This window comes from Musca vetustissima, unplaced genomic scaffold (genome assembly GCF_032173495.1).
Source record: "Musca vetustissima isolate MV318-11 ecotype Yass unplaced genomic scaffold, APGP_CSIRO_Mvet_v1 utg21078, whole genome shotgun sequence".
Taxonomy (NCBI): Eukaryota; Metazoa; Arthropoda; class Insecta; order Diptera; family Muscidae; genus Musca; species Musca vetustissima.
The window spans coordinates 41,082-62,113 of NW_026874612.1; the positions used below are offsets into that span (position 1 = coordinate 41,082).

General features: G+C 35.3%; 1 protein-coding gene across 1 annotated transcript in view; it reads left to right on the forward strand.

Moving 5' to 3' along the window:
- Positions 1 to 1,889: 1,889 nt before the first annotated feature.
- LOC133334976 (synapsin) overlaps positions 1,890 to 21,032 on the forward strand; it is a 60,925-nt gene continuing 41,782 nt past the window's right edge. The window contains exons 1-6 of the mRNA XM_061543290.1: positions 1,890 to 1,932; positions 12,219 to 12,298; positions 12,530 to 12,897; positions 17,317 to 17,477; positions 17,547 to 17,618; positions 17,695 to 17,838. Coding sequence (XP_061399274.1) covers positions 12,660 to 12,897; positions 17,317 to 17,477; positions 17,547 to 17,618; positions 17,695 to 17,838 — 615 coding nt within the window. The 5' untranslated portion in view covers positions 1,890 to 1,932; positions 12,219 to 12,298; positions 12,530 to 12,659. The remainder of the gene's footprint in view (positions 1,933 to 12,218; positions 12,299 to 12,529; positions 12,898 to 17,316; positions 17,478 to 17,546; positions 17,619 to 17,694; positions 17,839 to 21,032) is intronic.

Sequence of the window (21,032 nt, forward strand, 5' to 3'; positions counted from 1 at the left end):
ATTTCGAATTATATATTGTTCAAAAGCTTGGTTCAAATCGGATATACCATTCGCCTGATATTGGATTTTTAAATATTGCAAATTTTGACCCTTTGTAGGGGAGGTACCAGAAGGAGTGAACCAATGTGTTTCATATTCTAACTTGATCTATTCTCGGTAAAGATAATAGTTTGTGCAAGGTTTGATTCCAATCGGATATTTCATTCGCCTGGTATTGGACTCATAAATATGAAAAATTTAAACCATTTGTGTTGGAGGTACCGGAAGGAGTAGACCAATGTATATCATCTTCGGACTTAATCTGGGCTTGGTAAAGATAATAGTTTGGGCAAAGTTTGGTTCGGACATTCCCATCGCCAGATATAGGATATATAAATTTGGAAAATGTCTATCCTTTGTGGGGGAGGTATCAGATGTAGTGGACCGATGAGTCTCATCTTCAAACTTGATCTAGGTTTGGTTAATAGAATAGGTTATGCAAAAGTGGGTTCAAATCGGACGTTCCAATTGCCTGATATTGGATTTATAAATATTAAAAAATTTGACCATTTATGTGGGAGGTACCTGAAGGAGTGGACCAATAGGCCCCAACTTCAAACTTGATCTACGCTTGGTAAAGACAATAGGTTGTACAAAGCTTCGTTACAATCTTATACACCGTTTGCATGTGATCATAAATTTAATTTTTAACACAATTTTGTGAACAAAAGTGGACCGATAACCATCTTCGAACTTGGTACAAATATTACGATGTACAAAGTCTGGATGGAATCGGTTACTCGAGTTATCGTGCGCACCAATCGGCCAGACAGACGGACATTTGTAAATCTACTCCAAATTGTCTGAAACGGATTTCGTCCAAAGAAACATGGGGTCTAAAACTAATATTTCGATGAGGCACATTTTTTGCCGGGTGAGGGCATAAAATCCTCTTTCGAAATGTGATCCCAAAAACAATCTTCGATAGCTCCAAACAAATATATTTAGCTTTTTCTTCATGAACTTTCGAGTCACCAGAAAAAATGCATTACGCCATAACTGAAAAATGTGACCTATGGCGAATATGTCCTCCCGGGTTCTTAATATACTCGTCAAGCGCTTTCATCCCCATTAGGATTTTTCCACCCATGACATTTTGTGGCACATTCTAATTCATGTTGAATAATAACGAACCATTTCAAATGTTGATATTGATTTTCGAAATATTCACCTTTAGGAATCCTATTTTCAAAATCACTTTTACTCTTCGTATAATAAATGTAGCTTAGAATTCAGCTATATCGTATAAAATATAATTGAATAAGAAAAAATGGCTGTTTCTGCATCACATTAACATAAAGGATAATCCACTTATAATAGTGTATGTCAAATAATTCCTTCCTTGTTATCGAATATTTAGCTGGAATCCCAGGATTTTTATTGTATAACTTAATTGTATATGTAATGAAGCTGTCAATCACATGTCCACATCATAGTCTATAACTATGAAGAACTCATCAAAGTATCCTGCGGCAACAATTGATTTATTGTAGTCCTTAGGGGTCATTCTGCCAGTTTAAATAATGTTGCAATAGAATTCCACTTCTATTACAATTACAACAAACGCGCTGACGTCTACGTATTACAATTTCAACTACTCTATAAAATTAGAATAAATATTTATTGTTTACATACAGACATATGTATTTATTTTTACAATATCTAATCAATATCCTTATTTTTGCAGTGTCCACAAAAGCAACAGCAACAGCAGCAGTTAAATTAAATCAAACAACCGACCGACCAATTGTTGTGAATTCCTGCTAAAGGCGAGACAAGTGAACGACAGCACCAGCAAAGCGCGCCAAGAGCTGTGTCAGCCCTCTTTCGTAGTCGGTCAATATAAGTGCAATAGCTACTGCTGGGTGCGGGCGAATTTGTGCCCCACCTCCGGTAAGTCATCACATAGCCAGCCATGTTATTCATGTTCATGTCAATGTCATTTTTATGTTGTTCTTGTTTTTCGTTTTCATTTTTTTTGCTTTGCAATTTTTTACACACTCATTTGTTGTTTTGTTTTTTTGTCATTTGTTTACTGAATTCAATCAAAAAAATAATGAAAGAAACGCGAGTAAATAATTTGCATACAAATGTTTTTTTTTTTTATTTACACACACACATATGTCTATATAATGTGTATTTTTTATTTCTAATTTATATGTACATATGTGTTGCATACACTTGTGTGAGAGAGTGTGTGTGTGTGTGTGCGAAAATAATTTACATTATTTATTTACATACTTATTACATATGTAACGTACATATGTAATTCGTCTATTGTGTGTAATTTGTATATTTACTTATTATATTTGATTTTATTTTTGTTTTTCATTTCAATTATTCAGTTTTTTTTGTTTATCTGCACAAAAAAAAAACAATAAACAAAAAACCCAACGAAAATTGAAATCCATTACAGAATCAAATAAATTATGAAAATTAAAAAAAAATCCGAAAATATTTTGGCTAACTTTGACATTTATGTCTGCACGTTGGCCACCCTCTATCCCACAAAATCAAAAATGAAATCTGTGTAACACATGTGACCACTACCATTACCATCACCACCACCGCCACAATAACCATTTCAAATTGTTGGCCATCATCATCATTACCATCGTCGCCAGCACCTCCCTCCTCCGGCGTCGTCACCATCTACCACCACTAACAATTATCACCACTACTGCTTTGCTACCTTTGACATTTCAGAGAGAAATTGGAGATGAGAAATTTGTGATGTAATGCCTACCTACGCTTGTTCGAGTTCTTTGCCAATTTGTGTTAGGAGCGAACTGTTTTGGTGTGTATTAGGGTGGATCACATTTATAATTTTATAAAAGGATAATTTAGAAAAAATGCGTTAAGGACTTCAGAATAAAAAGCTTTTAAATAACCTATATAAATGCTTACTTTTCCCTACAAAGATATTCTATGACTGGAAGGCCTGCAGGCGGTCTTCTATGTCCAGAAGCCCATCACTGCCATATTGTGTCTAGAAGATCTTAAACAGAGAATTTGTGTACCGGTTCCTTTTTTCCAGTTAATCATAACAAAAAGAATAAATAAATAAAGTGAGTTTAGTGGCCAGGAACGGGTAAAATTGAGAATAGACAACCTATATATGGATTTTTTTTCCACACCGCAGAGCGTAATAAGTCTTCTGTGTCTTTAACTTTAACTCTGTGTCTTAACTTTAAAAGGACTTTTGTGTTCCCAACACATATACTAGGTCTTCTATTTCTAAAACATCCTATAATACGTATTTTGTATCTATAAAGCCTAAATCAGCTCTTTTGTGTTTAGACTACCTACAGGCGGTCTTATAAGTATAAAATGCCCATAGCAGGTCTTTTATTTCTAGATCATCTATATCAGGTCTTCAATGTCTAGAAGGCCTATAGCAGGTATTTTTGAATATGTTCAGCAAGTGTTTTATGTCCATAGACTTCTAACAGATGACCTAAGCATAGCAGACCTAGAACAGGTATTCTATTATATATGGAAGGCATATAACTGGTCTTCATTGTCTAGAAGACCTTTAACAGGGTTTCTATGACTGAAACAGATCTTACATTTGGTGAAAAAAGTCCCGTAAAAAGTTTTTTATGGGTAGAAGACCTATAGGTTCTTTACTTTGACTGAAAGCATTTTAGGTGAAAGCATTTTAGGTGGTTTCCTATATCTAGAAGACGCACAGGCGCTTTTCTAAACATTCGAATGTCTCATATGTATAAAAACCTTTAGAGGTCTCCTATTTCTAAAAGAAAATATATAAATTGGAGAAGTCCTGCTGAAGGTCTTCTAGGTCTATAAATGGTTTTCCAAGTCTATATTTAAAAGACTTAAAAGTGTGACATGTCTAGAACAGGTTTTCCATGACTAAAATACGTCTATGAGGTTATCAACGTCTAGAAGAACTATAGGAGTTCTTCTACGTTTAAAATATCTATAAAAGGTATTCTAGGTATATAGAGAGGATCTCAAGTCGATGTCTAGACTACTTCAAAGTCGTCAATATCTGGAAGAGAATTTCGTACTGTAGGAGGTTTTCTAGGTCTAAAATATCTATGGAAAAAGTATCAAATGCGTAGAAGACTTGTATGTGTTGAAGAGATCTTCTGGAAAATCTGTAGGATGAAGTTTACGTCTAGAGATGGACCTCTTCTATACACGGACGACTTCCTTTTAAGTCTTCTAGACATATAATACCTGGACATATAATATATCTAGAAGAGAAGAGTTTATTTCCATAGAAGAGCTAAAGCACTTCTATTTTGTGCGGAAGGTCTATAGTTTGTCTGTAAAACCAGCATGAAATCTGCTATGTATAGATCTTCGATGGTTAGAAGTAGGTATTCTATTTCTAGAAGACATATACGAAGTATTCTGTACTAAACGACCGATAGGAGGTCCTTCTGTAGGACCTATATGAGATCGTACAAGGGTACCTTCGTATATTTCTGTGCAGAAATCTTTTCACGTATATATGTTCGATGGATAGAAGGAGGTATTCTATGTTTAGAAGACATATTTGAGATATTCTGTACTAGAAGACCCATAGGAAGTTCTCAATGTATAGAAAACCTTCAGTAGGACCTATAGAAGATCATACATGGGACAAATATTTCTGACCTGAAAAATCAGAATCACCTTTTCCACTCCGATTGAGACAACATCCAAATTTGGTTTTTTTCGATCGCTTCATTATCATCTTCTGGTGAGGAAAATCGTTGAACACTCATTTTATGTGCAGGAATCAGAAGATGTCAATTGTGTGGCAAACCTTAGATTTGATTTATCCATCCAAAAATTGCTGCTTCGAACCGATATATGGGAGATTGTAATGGTGATTAGTATTCTCACCGTCGCTTTTCAGCTTGCTCTAAAGACTCCAGGCATTTCATTTTTCCAATCTGATTGAGACAGAAGATGGCATGTGGAAATTGAAAAAAGATTGGGTGTCAAGTTGGAATTGCACGGTGAATGATCCATCCACGTTTTGGCGGGTCAAATAGGAACTGCTTTGGCAGATGAGTAAGAGCTCGTACAATGAGACCTCTCTGGTTCATTTTTCGATTTGTTCCGATTATTTCAATCATATATATTTTCACTGCGACTGTGACCCGAAATATGGGGTTTGAAAGCATCAAAAATTCCTTTTGGCGGCTATCAACATCTTGGTTGACCACGAATTTTTTCCCTGATTTGCGGACAAAAATAATTCATTGTATGCCAAGCGGACTTTTACGCTCAAAACGTCACTGGTTTGAGTGGATGTGAGAGAGAGCTCGCATGATCATGGTGTACAATGATTCACTTTCCCTTGCTCGTATTCCAACTTGGTCCGAAGTCTTCACCCATTCACTTTTCCACTCCCATTGAGACAGCTGTATGGTAGATGATTTTGGTAGGTTAGAAAGTGCTGCTTTGAACCGATGTTAGAGCCAGCATAGCTGTGGTTCAAAATAGTTCGTCTTGTTCAGACCTTTCTTCGGATTTTTCCGAAGCCTTTAGGCAAACAAATAGTGGAAGAAACAAGCGACCAGTTGCTTGGAAGTATTTCTTCTGCAAACTACTTTCCTTGAATTTGACTTCTCTTCGAAAACCAACATTCGACTGGCATTTTGCCCAATCGGAACCGTCGTTAAATGTCCACTTTTGTCGAAGAAACAGATGACCATTTGTTTTGAAGTGATTCTTCTAGGAACAACATTCGTTAGATTAGACTTCTTCGAAGACCCTCACGATCGATGTTTCGGACTCATAAGCTTAGTTCTGTGATTCATCACCTGTCGGCCACGATTGTAATCATTAAACCAGTTTCTCACGGTGCTATGGAATGGTAAACATTTTATTTCATCGATTCACTATTGCCTTATAATCCACGTCGAATGATGTCAATAATGGCCTCAAAGTTTGGAAAATTTTCTTGAAATTTTAAAAAAACAAAAAATTTTATACACAGTAAGCAACACAACACATGGTGGTACACCAAACCGTACTGAGTATGTTTATGCAAACAAATTCTAAACTTTACAATTTAAATGGCTTGAAGTGTAGACCTCGTAAAATGTCTCAAAAATGATTTCCTATAGTATTCTTTTTTCTATCTTCCAAAGTTTTAACCAAAGTAAATTATCACACCCTAATGTAAATCGGTGTTATGTTTGTTTGTATGCGTGACCAACAAATAACGATGGTAGTAATAGCAGTTGTTTTTTCAACAATCATGTCCTTGATGATTTCCCCCCAAACTCTGTTATTAGTGAAATACGGCATCACAATCGTTTCACATCTCCCACAGTCCTTGTTTGAATGGCTGACAGGCAACCTGTCTAAATAAATGAATGAATAGATGGATGGCTGACTGGCTGGCTGTTTTGTTGTTTACAATATTTATAAGGTTTCAGTAAATACTTAATTGAGGGTGAATTTGTTTTTTTATTTCTTCTTCTTCTGCTTGTCTGTCAGCCAGTCTTTAAGTTAACGCTTAACAGCTAACAACCACAGAAATGTGGGCGGCTAAGGTGTGCGTTGAAAGTATGTAGGTTAGATTTCCTGCAACCCACAGCAGTTTTATTATATTCTATTCCATTTGGTTTTTGTTTGTTTTTTTTTTGTAATATAATGAAATGAAATAAATAAACAAAAGAACACCTAGATAAAAACAAAAAAAAATTATTTAGATCTATGTAACCAAGGAAACGTTGTAAATATAGGGTAGGATGTAGAATGTTGTGGGTTAAGTTAGATTAAATTAAAAAAAGAAATAATATATTCTGAGAAATCATCAAGCACTATTCTACAGAGAATATTTTCCAAAAAAATATATAGCTCGTTGTTATTGGTTTGTCGTATTTTAAAGGTCGTAAAGATCTAATCGAATATACTGGAATATATTTTAAAATTGGAAGAAGGGGATCTCTTTTTTCCGGGGCCCGAGCTTATTATATAGTTTTCAATAGATTTTTCTTTATAACCGAACTTTTCGGTTTACAAATGTGTTTGAAAAATATATAATATATGAAAAAGATCTCGTTTTACCATATCTTTAATAAAATACATCTCTGATACAGTACTCCAAAGGTGTGGCAAAATTGTCAACGTATTTAAAAATTTTGACATTTAAAACATTTACATAGTGGATATCCTGTGGTTTTTTGTGAAACCCCATCCAGAATACGTTTTTGATCGACATTTGAATACCGTATATAATCTATAATTGAAAGGCTTTCCTTCATGGCTAGAGGCCCTCTTCCAGATTACGTTTTATATGTACGAAGGAATTGGTAATGTAATGGAATAGCAGAAGCTTCTGTAGGTCAAAACCTTTAAATTAATTTTTATTTCTTTCGGAAATCATCGAAATATATTTGATCTCCAAATGGTCTTTTCTATCTTTCAGAAGTCTTTTAAGAAAGAATATTCGAATCTTTACGTAATTTTTCCCAAATTCTCCGAAAGATTTTTTTTTCAATGGATTTAACATTTTGAACATCTTCAATTGATTGAATGCACCATGGTCACATATCAACCCAAAAACTGCTTAATTATATATAGACATTGCCCGAAACATCACCTGCCCCATCGCTTAAATTTGCAAGTTAAAATATTCGTGGCGTTAACAATGAGAAATACTCAAATGGCTTATGCGAGCTCGTTTACAGGACTTTACGTGCAATTTTTCATAGTAACTGTCCTATGTACTCGATAGCCTCATGTATTCCACCATTGGTTCTAGGCCTTCTATGGCCCCAAAGGAAGAAGTTCCAAGATGTTAAATCACAAGATCTCAGCAGTCAATTATGATCACCTCTTCGACAAATTACACGGTCCGGAAACCTTTCCCCAAAAAGGTCAATGGTTTTGTTGCTTATGAGGCACGTAGCGCCGTCTTTTTGAATGTAAATGTTACCCTTATTAATACCATCCAAATTTTCACTTATTTGACCCAAGGACGAACCCTAATGAAATTGGAAAAATCGGTTCCTCCGATTTTATGTAAATAAAGTCCCTATATATCTTTCGTTTTGAACGAAATTTTTCATAGGGTACTGAATTGAGTCTTGAATGATGTGTGTCAAGTTTCGAAAAAATGGGTCAGATTTAGATATAACTCCCATATATAGTTTCGTCCGATTTTATGTAAATGGTGCACTAAAGTCCCTATATATCTTCCGATTTGCCAGAAATTTGGCATAGGGTACTGAATTAGGTCCAGAATGATGTGTGCTAAGTTTCGTGAAAACCGGTTCAGATTTAGATATGCCTCCCGAATATAGTTTCGTCTGATTTTATGTAAATGGTGTACCAAATTCCTTTAATATCTTTCGGTTATGGATCCAAATTCATTTTACTGGTCCTTTAAAATGCGACGTCTGTTAGGATTCAACTGTTGAATATACCCAAAGTTGTGTATAGTCGGCCCCGTCCGACTTTACTACTTTCCTTACTGGTTTTAAAATATGAAATAAAGGCATCCTTTGGCATTTCCTCTATTAGCACCCATGCTATATAGCGTGGAAATCTGGCCGTGAAAAAGGTTATTTCTCGTTGTATTCCGCACAATTGAAAAAAAAGATTCGTGTCGATTAGTGCAAAGATATTTTGAAAAAATATGAGGGCGGTGTTTCAAACTCATATCATCATAGGCCAACCATGGTAGTGTAGACCTTCGAAGACGCACCAAATTCAACGGAAGTCGTTCGTGGATGAAACACTTCGAATTAAATGGTCGTCAGTTTTTGGTCATGTTGCGACTTAAGATTTGAAGGACGGTCAATTCCAGTGGTACACCACAGTTTGTTTGCCTAAATTCTACTGAAAAATTCAAAAAAAATTAAGAAGAAAAAACTAATCATTCTACACGATGACAAAATGAACTCTCAAATATCGACTCAATCCAGTTTTTTTGACAAGCCAAAACGTGGAATTGATGGCTCTTTTTGCCGGTCAGCTATGAAACGGCGACCAATGATTTCCTTTTATTCCCGAACATCATACAAAATGCGTATTCAATTACTTTCGCCTTTGTTGACGCATTCAAAACCCACGTTTTGTGGTTTCTCGATCGGAGTGGAACAAGTACATGGAAATTAAAACCATTCCGTTTTCTTATTCGGAAATAGGTATATGTAATAATATAAAAATAATTGTATTTGAAGGATAGAGTAAACCAAAATTTGAATGAAACTTATTTGAATATTGTCATATATGATGATTGTGCTATCCTTTGAAAATATTATATAGGCCTGCCAAACATATAATAGGTCCATATTTTTAAAACATCAAATATGTGTATCATTTACTCTTTACTAACTACTACATTACGAAGTATATTGTCCTCAGATCGATAATGCTGTTGCTACCATAATCCTCAAAAAAAGATAAAGATAAAAACATCTACACATCTGATAGTCTTTGAAAAAAATTTAGAAATCTGTTCTTCTCATATTCCTCGAAATATTTTTTTAGAAATCTACCGATTCGATTGTCATCAAAACAATAAGCAAATCCCGAATCCTCGCGTCTGATAGCACCTAACAAAATATTTTTTAGAAATCTACTGTTCTAATTGTCCTCGATATTTTTAAATCAACGCTTCTGGTGGTTCTAAAAAATATGGTTCGGAAACCTACGCTCCTATTAGTCTTGGAAAAAAATATTTAATAGAAATCTGCGATTCTAATAGTCCACGAAAAATAATTTCAAAAATAACCTTTTCAGTTGATAGCGCTTATTTTTTTTAAAAAAAAAATATACGTATCTAATAGTCCAGAAAAAAATAAAAATCAAAGCTTCGGGTGGTCCTCAAAACAGTATGGTTTAGAAAACTACGCTTCTGATGGTCTTCAAAAATAATATTTATTAAAAATTATTATTATTATTCTACTATTCTGATACCCCTCAAAAGAATGTTCTTTAAAAATTCACATTTTTGGTGGTCCTCAAAATAATAATCTTTAGAAATATCCTGATAGCGATTCATTTTTTTTCGGAATAAAAGCTTCTCACAGTTCTGGAAGAAATATTTTTAGAAATCTACAATTCTAATTGTCTTGAAAAAAAAAATTTTCTCCGCTTTTCCGCTTCTGGTTGTATTTTTGTTATGAAATTATACAATTCTGATATTCCTCAAAGAATATTCGTCTGGTTGTATTTTTGTTATGAAATTATACAATTCTGATATTCCTCAAAGAATATTCGTCAAAAATACACTTTTCTGGTGGTCCTCAAAAATTTGGTCTTTAGAAACCATTTTTTTTTTTACCTACGCATTCGATTATCCTCAAAATTATACTCGTGGCAGTTAGAAATATACGCTTCTAATAGTCCTGAAAAATAGATTTTTTTTAGAAATCTACGCTTTTAATGCGCTTCATTAAAAAATGTATCGCTTCTAATTATCCTCAGAAAATATGGTTTAGAAATCTACGCTACTAATAGAATTGGAAAAAATATATATTTTTTAAATCTAAGCTTTTAATAGTCTTCGAAAAAAACATTCTCTATAAAAACTCCTTTCAATTTGACTATAAAGACTCCAGTCAGCTCGTCTAAACTCTATAGAAATTCCCTTCAGCTTGTATTTAAATACTCTTTCAGCTCGTCAATAAAGACTTCTTTCAAATCATCCATTCTGCTCATTTATAAAGAATCCCTTGAGCTCGTACACAAATACACCTTTCAGCTAATCTATTAAGACTTCCTTCAGCCATTTCTGAAGAGACTACCTTTAGCTCTTCTCTAACAACTCCCCACAGCTGGTCTATAAAGGCCAACCAATAAAAAAACTTCCTCATACCACCGCCGTGTAACATAGGCTACCATAACCCTTTTCACACTGTTTTCTAAATTATCTGTATAATGACAATTTTATTACATTCTATTTCCACTGTCATTGTCTAACTTCGTCTCTCCCTAATGAAGCCATAATTTCATTTTGGCATAACACCAAATTGCTATAGAAAAACAAATGTTGGTCTGGCAAACCATCAAAAACCCTGATTTTATTGTTCACATTATGAAGCAGCTGGGGTTGGGAAGTATTTAAGCTCTGTGACATTTCACAATGTGAGAGACAACAGGATTATATTACGCTTTCTTGCGAATGCGAAAGAGTTCATTCATTTAGTTATTCATTTATCATCATCACCACCACCACCATCATTACAATTCTCATTATCCTTATGGAATTCATTTCACTCTTTTGTCACACACACACCCTGTGAATTGTTGTTGTTATGTTTTTGGCGGCTGTATAAATGGCAAAACAATGAGGTTAAGTATTTGTGTTACATATATTTTATTTCTTTGTTGTTTTCATTCTCCATCCTTTATCATCATAAATACATTTGTATATTTATGTAAGTGTGTGTGTGTTATTTTTATTATGTATAAGTGTGTATATTATTGTGTGTTTTTTTATATAAGAAAAAAATATTTACACACACACCGCAGGATATATTTTCCTTCCTCTCCTCTCTCTCTATCTCTGTGTTTTTTGAACTATATTTCTCTCAATATTATAAATAAAAAATCATTTACTAATCGAATTGAGAGGAAATCCTAAGCATATGAAATTTTAAAGAAAAAAAGATCCGGTGGTACCTTTCAAATTTCTGTAACAGAAATTTCGAGAGGTCCCGCACAGTAATAAATACCGGTATCTCGTTTTAATGTTTTTTACCATCTTTGCTGGTGTGAATTTTCATTTGAAGTATACCAAAGCAAGAAAAAAAGGAAATGAAGAAGAAAATCTAACTACAACAACAACTATCTATTACTAAAATTACAACAACTGCACCTTTCTTATAAAATATTTTCTTAAGTTCTTCTTTACTTTTTAATTTTGGCTTTTGTCTTGTGTTACTGTCTTCAATTTAATTTTTCGTTTTTTAACAACAACAAAAACGCTTTAAATGTTTATAACAACAATAACAAAATTGAAAAATAAAAAAAAAATCAAAATTCTAACCAAAAAATTATTTTTTTTTCTCAACAAACTTCTATCTCTCCCCCGTGTCTCTCTTTCTACGATTTTATTCCATTCGAATTTGTTTTTCTTTTTTTTAAATTCCTTACCCAACAAACGATCTTCGTTAAAATTTCGCATTTTTAACAAATCGTTTGTTAAATCCACGAAATGAAAAAAATCGACAATCCTTTATACAATCCTGCAGAAGGAAACTAAAACCGGCACCCTGAATTTCTCATCGTTCAAGAGCAGTTTTACTTCCAATGTTAATTTCCTGAAGAGAAGGTAAAAACGTTTAAAAATTTCGCTACGTACCCCCAAAGAACAACTAAGTCGTACTAATTTAAAATTTCATATGGTTTGGCTCTCTTTGTTCTCTCTTCTTGTTCTTCTTCCATTTTTTTTTCTATTGTTCTACACTATTTTTTCTCCTACATAATACAACAACACATTTTGAAACCTCCCTCATCTAAAACCAACAAATAAAAACACTACACACCCACACCACCACTACAGATTCAGCTCGGGAGATTTATCTTCCGAGGCTGATGACATCGATCCAAATGATTTGCCACCGGCAGCTCGCCCCATCCAGGAACAACCAACGAAACCACCAACGGCGGTTTCGTCGGGTGGCCCCCCAACTATGCCACCACCACCGGCACCGGGCACCGCCAACATACCGCCACAACCAACGGGCAATGCACCAGACTTCTCGTTAAGTTTTGGCAAGACAACAACAGCTACGAATAATCCAACGGCCAGTGCTGCTCCACCGCGTGGAGTCAGCGCCCCCACGAGTCCGGCTAAATCGCGTGAAAGTCTGTTGCAACGTGTTCAAAGCTTAACGGGAGCCGCACGAGATCAAGGCGCTTCAATTTTGGGTATATACAAAAATAACCAATTTTTAAAATGTTTTAAATTAATGAATCGCTTATGATTTTGAATGCTCTAACACCAATGCCACAACAAAAACTACTAATAAACTAATGCACGAATGTCACAAAAAATACTTACTAACACCTATTGCCGTATACTTTTATAATGCACTGTATTATAAGCTTTAACTGAGTATTTAAGTTTTACGAGAATTTAAGACATTCAAATAAATAGAGACCTTTAACTGTTTTTCGGGGTAATTGTAATATTCATAGCTATACCTCGACCTTGTATAATGAAGAAGATTCGGAACTGGAGTTATATATTGCAGAAAATAGGGTAGATTGGAATACCAGCATAGATAGAAAGTTATTGTATTATTGTCCGTATATAACGACGAAGTTTCGGAAATAGATTTATATTGGAAAAGATATGATGGGTTCGATTCCCAGCTAAGATGGAAAATTTCTTTCAAAGTGGTTTTCGAATTGTTTTTTTATAGAGGCTTACATATCCCTCCAGATGAGATGCATTAGAATGACCCCGACATTCAAATAACCAACCTCGACATCAATGAGGATAATACAAAATATGGCAATGACAATACTAAATAAGCAAAGACTCCAATCACTGCACAAGATTTACAGAAACAAGTTTTCTAGATAATGATAGATGTCACCCTCATCACCTAGGATAGACTGCAGCAGACCAATCACATATGTAGCTGGATTAAAACTAAACAAAGTTTAACGGAACCATTATCCATTGGAGGTGGATAATTTCTATAACTGGTTTTCGAATATTTGTAAAAGGGGTCATGGAGAATCTCCTAGACGACCCCTTACATTCTAAGAACCATCCCCGGTTTCCACTTATGAGTACAATACAAACCAAGGGGTAGAAGGAGATAGCGTCACCAAGAGACAAATGTCAAGATTTAAAACAAAGAACCCAACCACTAGGTGTTGTTTCTAGTCAAATATAGATGGCAGACTCATAACTAAGACTATAGATGGGACACTCATAACTAAGGCTACAGCAGAACAATAATCTACATAGGTAGAATCAAAAAGACAAATATTAACGAAACAATTACCTTGTCGACCTGGGCAATTCCTTGGCCCTAGATCCAATTCAATACACCGATTGTCGACTAGTTGAGTCGATGTAGATATTTATGTCCGTCTGTCCATTATAGAAGAAGATAGCGCCACCAAAAGAAAAATGCCTAGAAACGATAGATGGCAGCCCCATAACCTATATTACAGGCTACTGCAGACAAATGATATACTTAGCCAGAATAAAAAACAAATATTAACGAAACAATTAACTATTATAAGTGGTTTTTGAATATTTGTAAAAAGAGCCATAGAGATAATAGAATGCATTGGAAGGCTTCCTGACATTCTAAGAACCAATTCCGGCCTTAAATCATGAGGAATAGAAGGAGATAGCGCCACCAAGATGAAAATGGCAACACTAATAAGCACAAGGCTCAATTATGTTTTGTTTCTAGGAAACTATAGATAGCAGTCCCATAACCTAGACTACAACAGACCAATAATCTACTTAGCTAAAATAAAAAATAAAGATTAACGAAACCATTAACCAGCCGGCTGGAAAATTCCTTGGTCCTAGAACCAATGTAATACACCGAACATCTGGCAATTATAGAAGGAAAATAGATGGAGATAGCGCCACACAGAGATAAATGGAAACACTAAATAAGCAAAGACCCCAACCAATACATAAAGCACAATTAGGTTTTGTTTCTAGGGAAAAAAGGTAGATGTCAGTCCCCATCACCTAGGACAGGCTACAGGAGACCAATCATGTACTCAGCTATAATAAAAATACAAAGATTAATGAAATAATTAACCAGTCGACTTGAACAATTCCTTTTCCTAGACCCAGTTTCGTACACCGATCGTCGTATCTTGACTAGCTGAGTAGATATACGTGTCCGTCCGTCCATGCGTCTCTCCTTTATAGATGAAGATAGCTCCACCCAGATTAAAATAGCAACACTTAATAAGCAAAGACCCCAACCACTACACACAGTGCAATTAGGGGATATTTCTAGGAAACGATAGATGTCGGCTTCCCCCTCACCTAGGACAGGCTACAGCAGACTGATCATTTAAGAAGATTATGTAGGTGTTAAGATCAACTCCTAAAGGACTTCTGACGATGGATGAATAACAAAAAAAATCTGCAATAGATTCTAGAAGTAGAAATTTTATAAAGACAAATATAAAAATCTGCAAGAATATGTGTAGATTGGCATATAAGCTGGGTCAGATGTATATTGTCTATGTATTTAATTTATGTTAGGGTATAATACAATAAAATAATACAATACAAAAAATAAGTATAACACCTTTTCAAGGTCTCGAGTTTCTTCTGTAGATCATTTATGGTGGTTAAACCATAAGTTGTGAAAATTCGCCAATTTATAAATAGAATAAGCGATATCTAGAGATAACCTGTATAGAAGACCTATAAAAGGTATTATTTCTATTGAAGGTCTGTAGAAGGATTCTGTCCGCAGAACACCTGTATAAATTAAGGACTATAGTTGTATTTTTTATTTCAAAAAAGGACTACAGCCCGTAACACGTCCAATTGGTTGAGCACCTAAGATTTCAGTAGCCCGATCAAAAAGCCCGACCTAATACTGCTCTCCAAAATGCAAGGAGTTGTGTCCAGATGACGATCACGTCCAAAAAACATAATGTGTTAAGGACCACACAGTTCCTGCTGACATGATATTTGACGTGTTATTCCTTCCATACCTCCGCCACTTACCAGGACTTCAGCTATTCTCATCAAGGTATCTAAGACGTTATTCCCTCGGACGTAAACAGATCGTCGGTAGAAAACTCCGTGCAATATGTACACCAACTAGAGGTAACCGAAGCCAGTAATGGTTACAGATACAAACCAACACCCTTATGGAATTTCGGACAGTTGGAGGCTTTTTCCTAAGTAAAATTGTTCCATTGTGTGGCACAACTTAGGTTCTCAAATTTTATTGAGACCGCACTGATCCCGGAATCATAAAAAGGTATCCTTCCTATTTTTATATAAAGCTAAAGGAGTACCTGAGTGGTCCATACATTTCCTTTAAGTGGAATTATAATGCGATGAAGAACTTTTTTGGACTGGTATCTCCCCAATAATTTAAGAACATAGTAGTCCAAATGTTGTAGAAGTCGCTTTTGAAGTAAATTCTAACAAGTAAAAAAGTGTCAATCAGTGTTGCCGGCAGATTATACCCTCACCCTATGGTTTATCAAAGATGCTTCAGATTTAAATTGATAAATTATATAATATTGACGCTTTTTGGGGGAGGTACCAGAGGAAAGGGCAGATGAGTCCCAACTTCGGACTCCTCTAGACTTCGTAAAGATAATAGGTTGTGCAAAGTTTGGTTCAAATCGGAGATTCCATTCGCCTGATATTGGATGTATAAATATTGAAAATGTTGACCATTTTGTGGTCAGAAGAAGGAGTGGACCAATGGGTCCCATCTTCAAACTTGATCTAGGCTTGATAAAGATAATAGCTTGTACAACGTTTGGCTACCATTTTGTGTGGGAGGTACCTGAAGGAGTTGATCGATATTTGCCATCTTTGAACTTGAACTAAGTGTGGAAGAAATAATAAGATGTGCAAAGTTTGGATGAAATCGATTATTCTTTTCTAGAGTTATCTTGCGACATTTGTAAATCTACTCCAAATTTTCAGAACCGTATTTGGTCCAAAGGAAACCCATATTTCTAATGTTATGTTTCCAACGCTTTACACCGCTCACTGTTTATTTCACCCGTTTAAACCTACCATATAAATCGTTGATAATTGATTTTCATGGGATAGTGTCCGGAAACTTGTCGCCAATCTATGTTTTTGCTTCAGTTAAATTTGTTGTCCTTTCAAAAATCAACATTGTGTCAACATGAATAATTGCATTTTATACCCTTTTTAATATTACAACTTTTGCTTCACACAAAAAAGTCATACAGTAATGATCCGAGAGCAATATAAATCAAATAATCGCATTGAATTAATTCTAGTAGCTTCCTATATGTCAAATATTTAAGATTAATCTAAATATTTATATTTTTTAATATTTGTTTATTACCTTATATATTATTCAATATACATATTAAAATTTATAGCCGGTGTTAAGAAAAACGAGTTTTCTCTCAACATAAAATATCCCGAAGGTCTCTTTATTTGAATGCCTACCTTACTCCAAATAACATAACAAAAAATACAAAATGCATGTTGTGAGCCCAAGCCCATAACCTTGGTGTGCAATTTCAATATATATTTAACATAAATATTCACTAATCATTATTTTTCATAAATTTCACAAAAAAACAACCACCCACACACTCACTCCCGAATACAATCCAAAGGTGCTGCGGTGCAAAGCGCAACACGTGCTCCAGCCTTTAACAAGGATAAATATTTTACGCTATTGGTGCTCGATGACCACAATACAGATTGGTCGAAATATTTCCGTGGCAAACGTTTGCATGGCGATTATGATATACGCGTGGAACAGGCGGAGTTTAGGGTAAGCTAAACTACTTTTTTTGATAATATATAATATTAATTTTATGTAAATGTGTGTGGGTATTTATAGGACATAACCCTTCACGCCAGCGCAGAATCTGGACCGGTAGTAACAATGGAAGTACATCGTGGTGATTCTAGGGTAAGTTGTTTAAAATTAGTTTGATGGGTATTTCAATATATATAAAATTTGTAAATATTTGTATTTTTCTTAACAGATCCCTCGCATGTTCCGACCAGATTTTGTTCTTATCCGCCAGCCACCACGTGACGGTGCTAATGATTATCGTTCAACAATTCTGGGCTTGAAATACGGTGGAGTGCCCAGCATCAATTCATTGCATTCGATTTACCAATTTCAGGTAAGATTTCGATTTATTCGAATTATTTTTAATTCACAGGGAATTAAATAGGAATTTTTCCGTAGGCAGAGGTTTGTACAAACTTATCTATAGATGACTGACAAAATGATAATTGTCGACCAGATAAATTATATAAGTGTACAACAAAGTTAGAAAGCTATAATGGGGTTTAAACCCTGACAAGAAAACCACTATCCCCAATGATTTTCGGACGAATGAGTTTCAATATAAATGAGCTTATATGGGATATACTATTTAGAGATGTTCTACAACAACATCTGTCGCCATAAACATTCCAACTTCAACTTCAACTACACCACATTTTACATACACAAACCAGTACCAGAGCTCGCTCCAAGAGTACAAAAGTTCTGAAATTCGACATTAGCCATAAAGCTGAAGGTATGAAAATGTACTTCATCGAAATATTGATTTCAAACCCCATTTTCAGTCAATTTGGGTCAATTTGCAAATGTCCGTTAGTCTGACAGGTGCTCACGAAGTGAGTAACCGTATTGTTCCAGTTTTTTTTTTTTTTGAATGTTTCTATCATCTATCCACTCCTTTTATTACCTCAGTACAGGGTTGCCCATTTTCAACGGATCCATGTTTTTTTTTTTAATCAAAGAAAAAAAAATAAAAATTTGGCGGTTAATCATTTAATTTGTTCTAAGTAGCTATGTTTACATCAATTTTTGAATATGATATCTCCGCCTCTGGCGTTGATGACGTATTGTGCCCTTTTTGCTGCATTTTCCATCGTTTTTGCCAACATTTCGGCCGAAATAGCGGCTATTTCTTTACGAATCTTGTCCTTGAGCTCTTGTGTGCGGTGGAGCGACGTCTTGTTGAAACCAGAACTGCCTCATACGCTTTCGACGAATAATTGGCATCACAAAATTGGTCATCATGTCGCGATAACGCTCCTGATAGATGGTAACAGCACGGCCCAATGACCGTTTTCGCACTAACGTCAAACTGTGACTTTTTCGTCATGAAGAGTCACTTCTTGAATCATTGGCGTAAAAACGGCAATTTTGCTTATTTACAGTCCCATTCAATGTGAAATGGGCTTCATTGGACATGATAATTTTGTTCCAAAATTGCTCGTCATCTTTGGCCATTTCGATGACTCTTTGGGTCCATTACAATCGACGAGGCTTGTCTGCAGGCAACATTCTTTGCGTCAATTGAATTTTGTACGGGAACAAATGCAAATCAATGCGAATAATCCGTTGTAAAGTGGACCGAGCCATGCCCAACTGCTGAGAACGGCGTTTTTGGGATGTTCTTGGAGACCTATCAACACTGGCTCGTACGGCAGCGATATTCTCAGCCGATCGCCTTGGTCGACTTTTATATGGCCTCTTCGGATTAAAATGAGCCTTACCAGTCGAAAATTTTTCGTATAAACGCTTAATGGTGTTCTTAGAAGGCGCACTTCTCACATTTTTTAATGTTTTAAAAGCACGTTGAGTTTTCACAATTGACTTCTTCTGTTGAATATAAATTTCAACTATTTCAGAGCGCTCGCGTGGCGTGTATTGGTTCATGGTAAAAATCTGCTTGGACTGACGCTTCAAACGCGGTATGTCATTAAGCGGTGTGACATCTATGTCAAAAGTTATGGCGTTGCCAGGTTGCCGTTGCCGTGGAATATGGGCAACCCTGTACTAACCTACATTAAATTCATAGAGGGGGTATTTCACTTCCATGAACTTTTGTATAATTCGTCTGGCGTGAGATCGTCTGATTTAAGATCTCGGTGTTCGGAAACAGTTATCTTTGCTAGTGTGTCACTTTTTTCTGTGGCACATTTCGAATCATTTATTCGCATTTCAAGGGCGCAATCGGCAGGTTTTTGTGTCGACTGACCTTTGACCTCCGGGAATCCGATTTATCCATGTACGTCTGTCTTTTGAAATTAAGATAGAGCCCCCCCAATATTTAAGATCGAGCTTTGCATATAAATTTCTACAGCTCCCTAACAGGACCTCCTATTATTATTTTTTTTGACGAATGGTTCAAACATTTGAAGTGAATTGCCCCTAATCTGATATTTGGGGTTCTCTATGGGTACCAAATGCAAAACATTAGTCTACTTTTTAGGATAGCCTCAAAAATGTCTGCATATTTTGGATTCTGCTAATGTATAAATATTTCAAATTAAAATATCAATATTGGCCAAAATTTCGTGGTATTCCCCAATAAAATAAGAACTGCCTTTTTCGCTATTTTGGGCATGATATTCTATTTTCTTTATAACGGTACTTTATATTTCGGTATTTTCAGAATCTCAGACATATTTTCAACCCAATAGACAGCATTTACGATTTTATGGAACTCCTTGGGTTTTTAATTTTCCTACCAAAAAAATTATCAATATCGTTCCATCTCAAATTGGCGTTGTTTTTAGGACTTTAGACATGTTTTTCAACAGAGTTGTCTCAAAAAACATCAGTCGATATCCGGGTATAGCACACATATAAATATCCAGCCTGTTGATATGTATTATTATTCAAGGCCAGGGGTGCTTCGTATTTCTTAAGCGTGGGAGGTTAACTGAGAATCCCCCATATGAAATGACATAAAAAAAAGAGAACGCAGAACCACGGGCATTAGTTTCCATGCATGAGCAGCTATTAAAGATCCTACCCCTAAATTGTTAAGACGCTTCACATTATGGGAATATATTTCTTTATAGCCCCCAGATACTTTATAAGTATTTTAATAGTGCTAGGCATATTTTCCAAACGAAGTGACTATATTTTAGCATTACAATGTGACTGTGTTAATTGACCTCGGAACTTCTTCACGGAATATTTTCAACATAAGTCACGCCTATTTTTCGGTATGTTTAAGGTGCTACCTCAATTTTCCGAACTCATTGAATGTAGTTCATTTTCCCCCCGACAGCAATAAAGCCATGACAAAGGCCTCGTATAAATGTCCCGATCGATTTTTGGTATTTCACTTCATAGTAAAGAGTAGTAGTACATGTAAGTACGGCTCTGGCCAAAGAAGATTTATGACTAAAACTATACCATGTAGGGGACATGCTCAACACATAAGCAAGACATGTTTTGATGAATATTTAGCTCGTCACACGGATTTGGACTTTTGTGTAAAAAAAAAAAAAGCAATTCCAAGAGTCCCTGTGTATGAAAAAGAGGTGGTTTACTTTTAGTCTGATA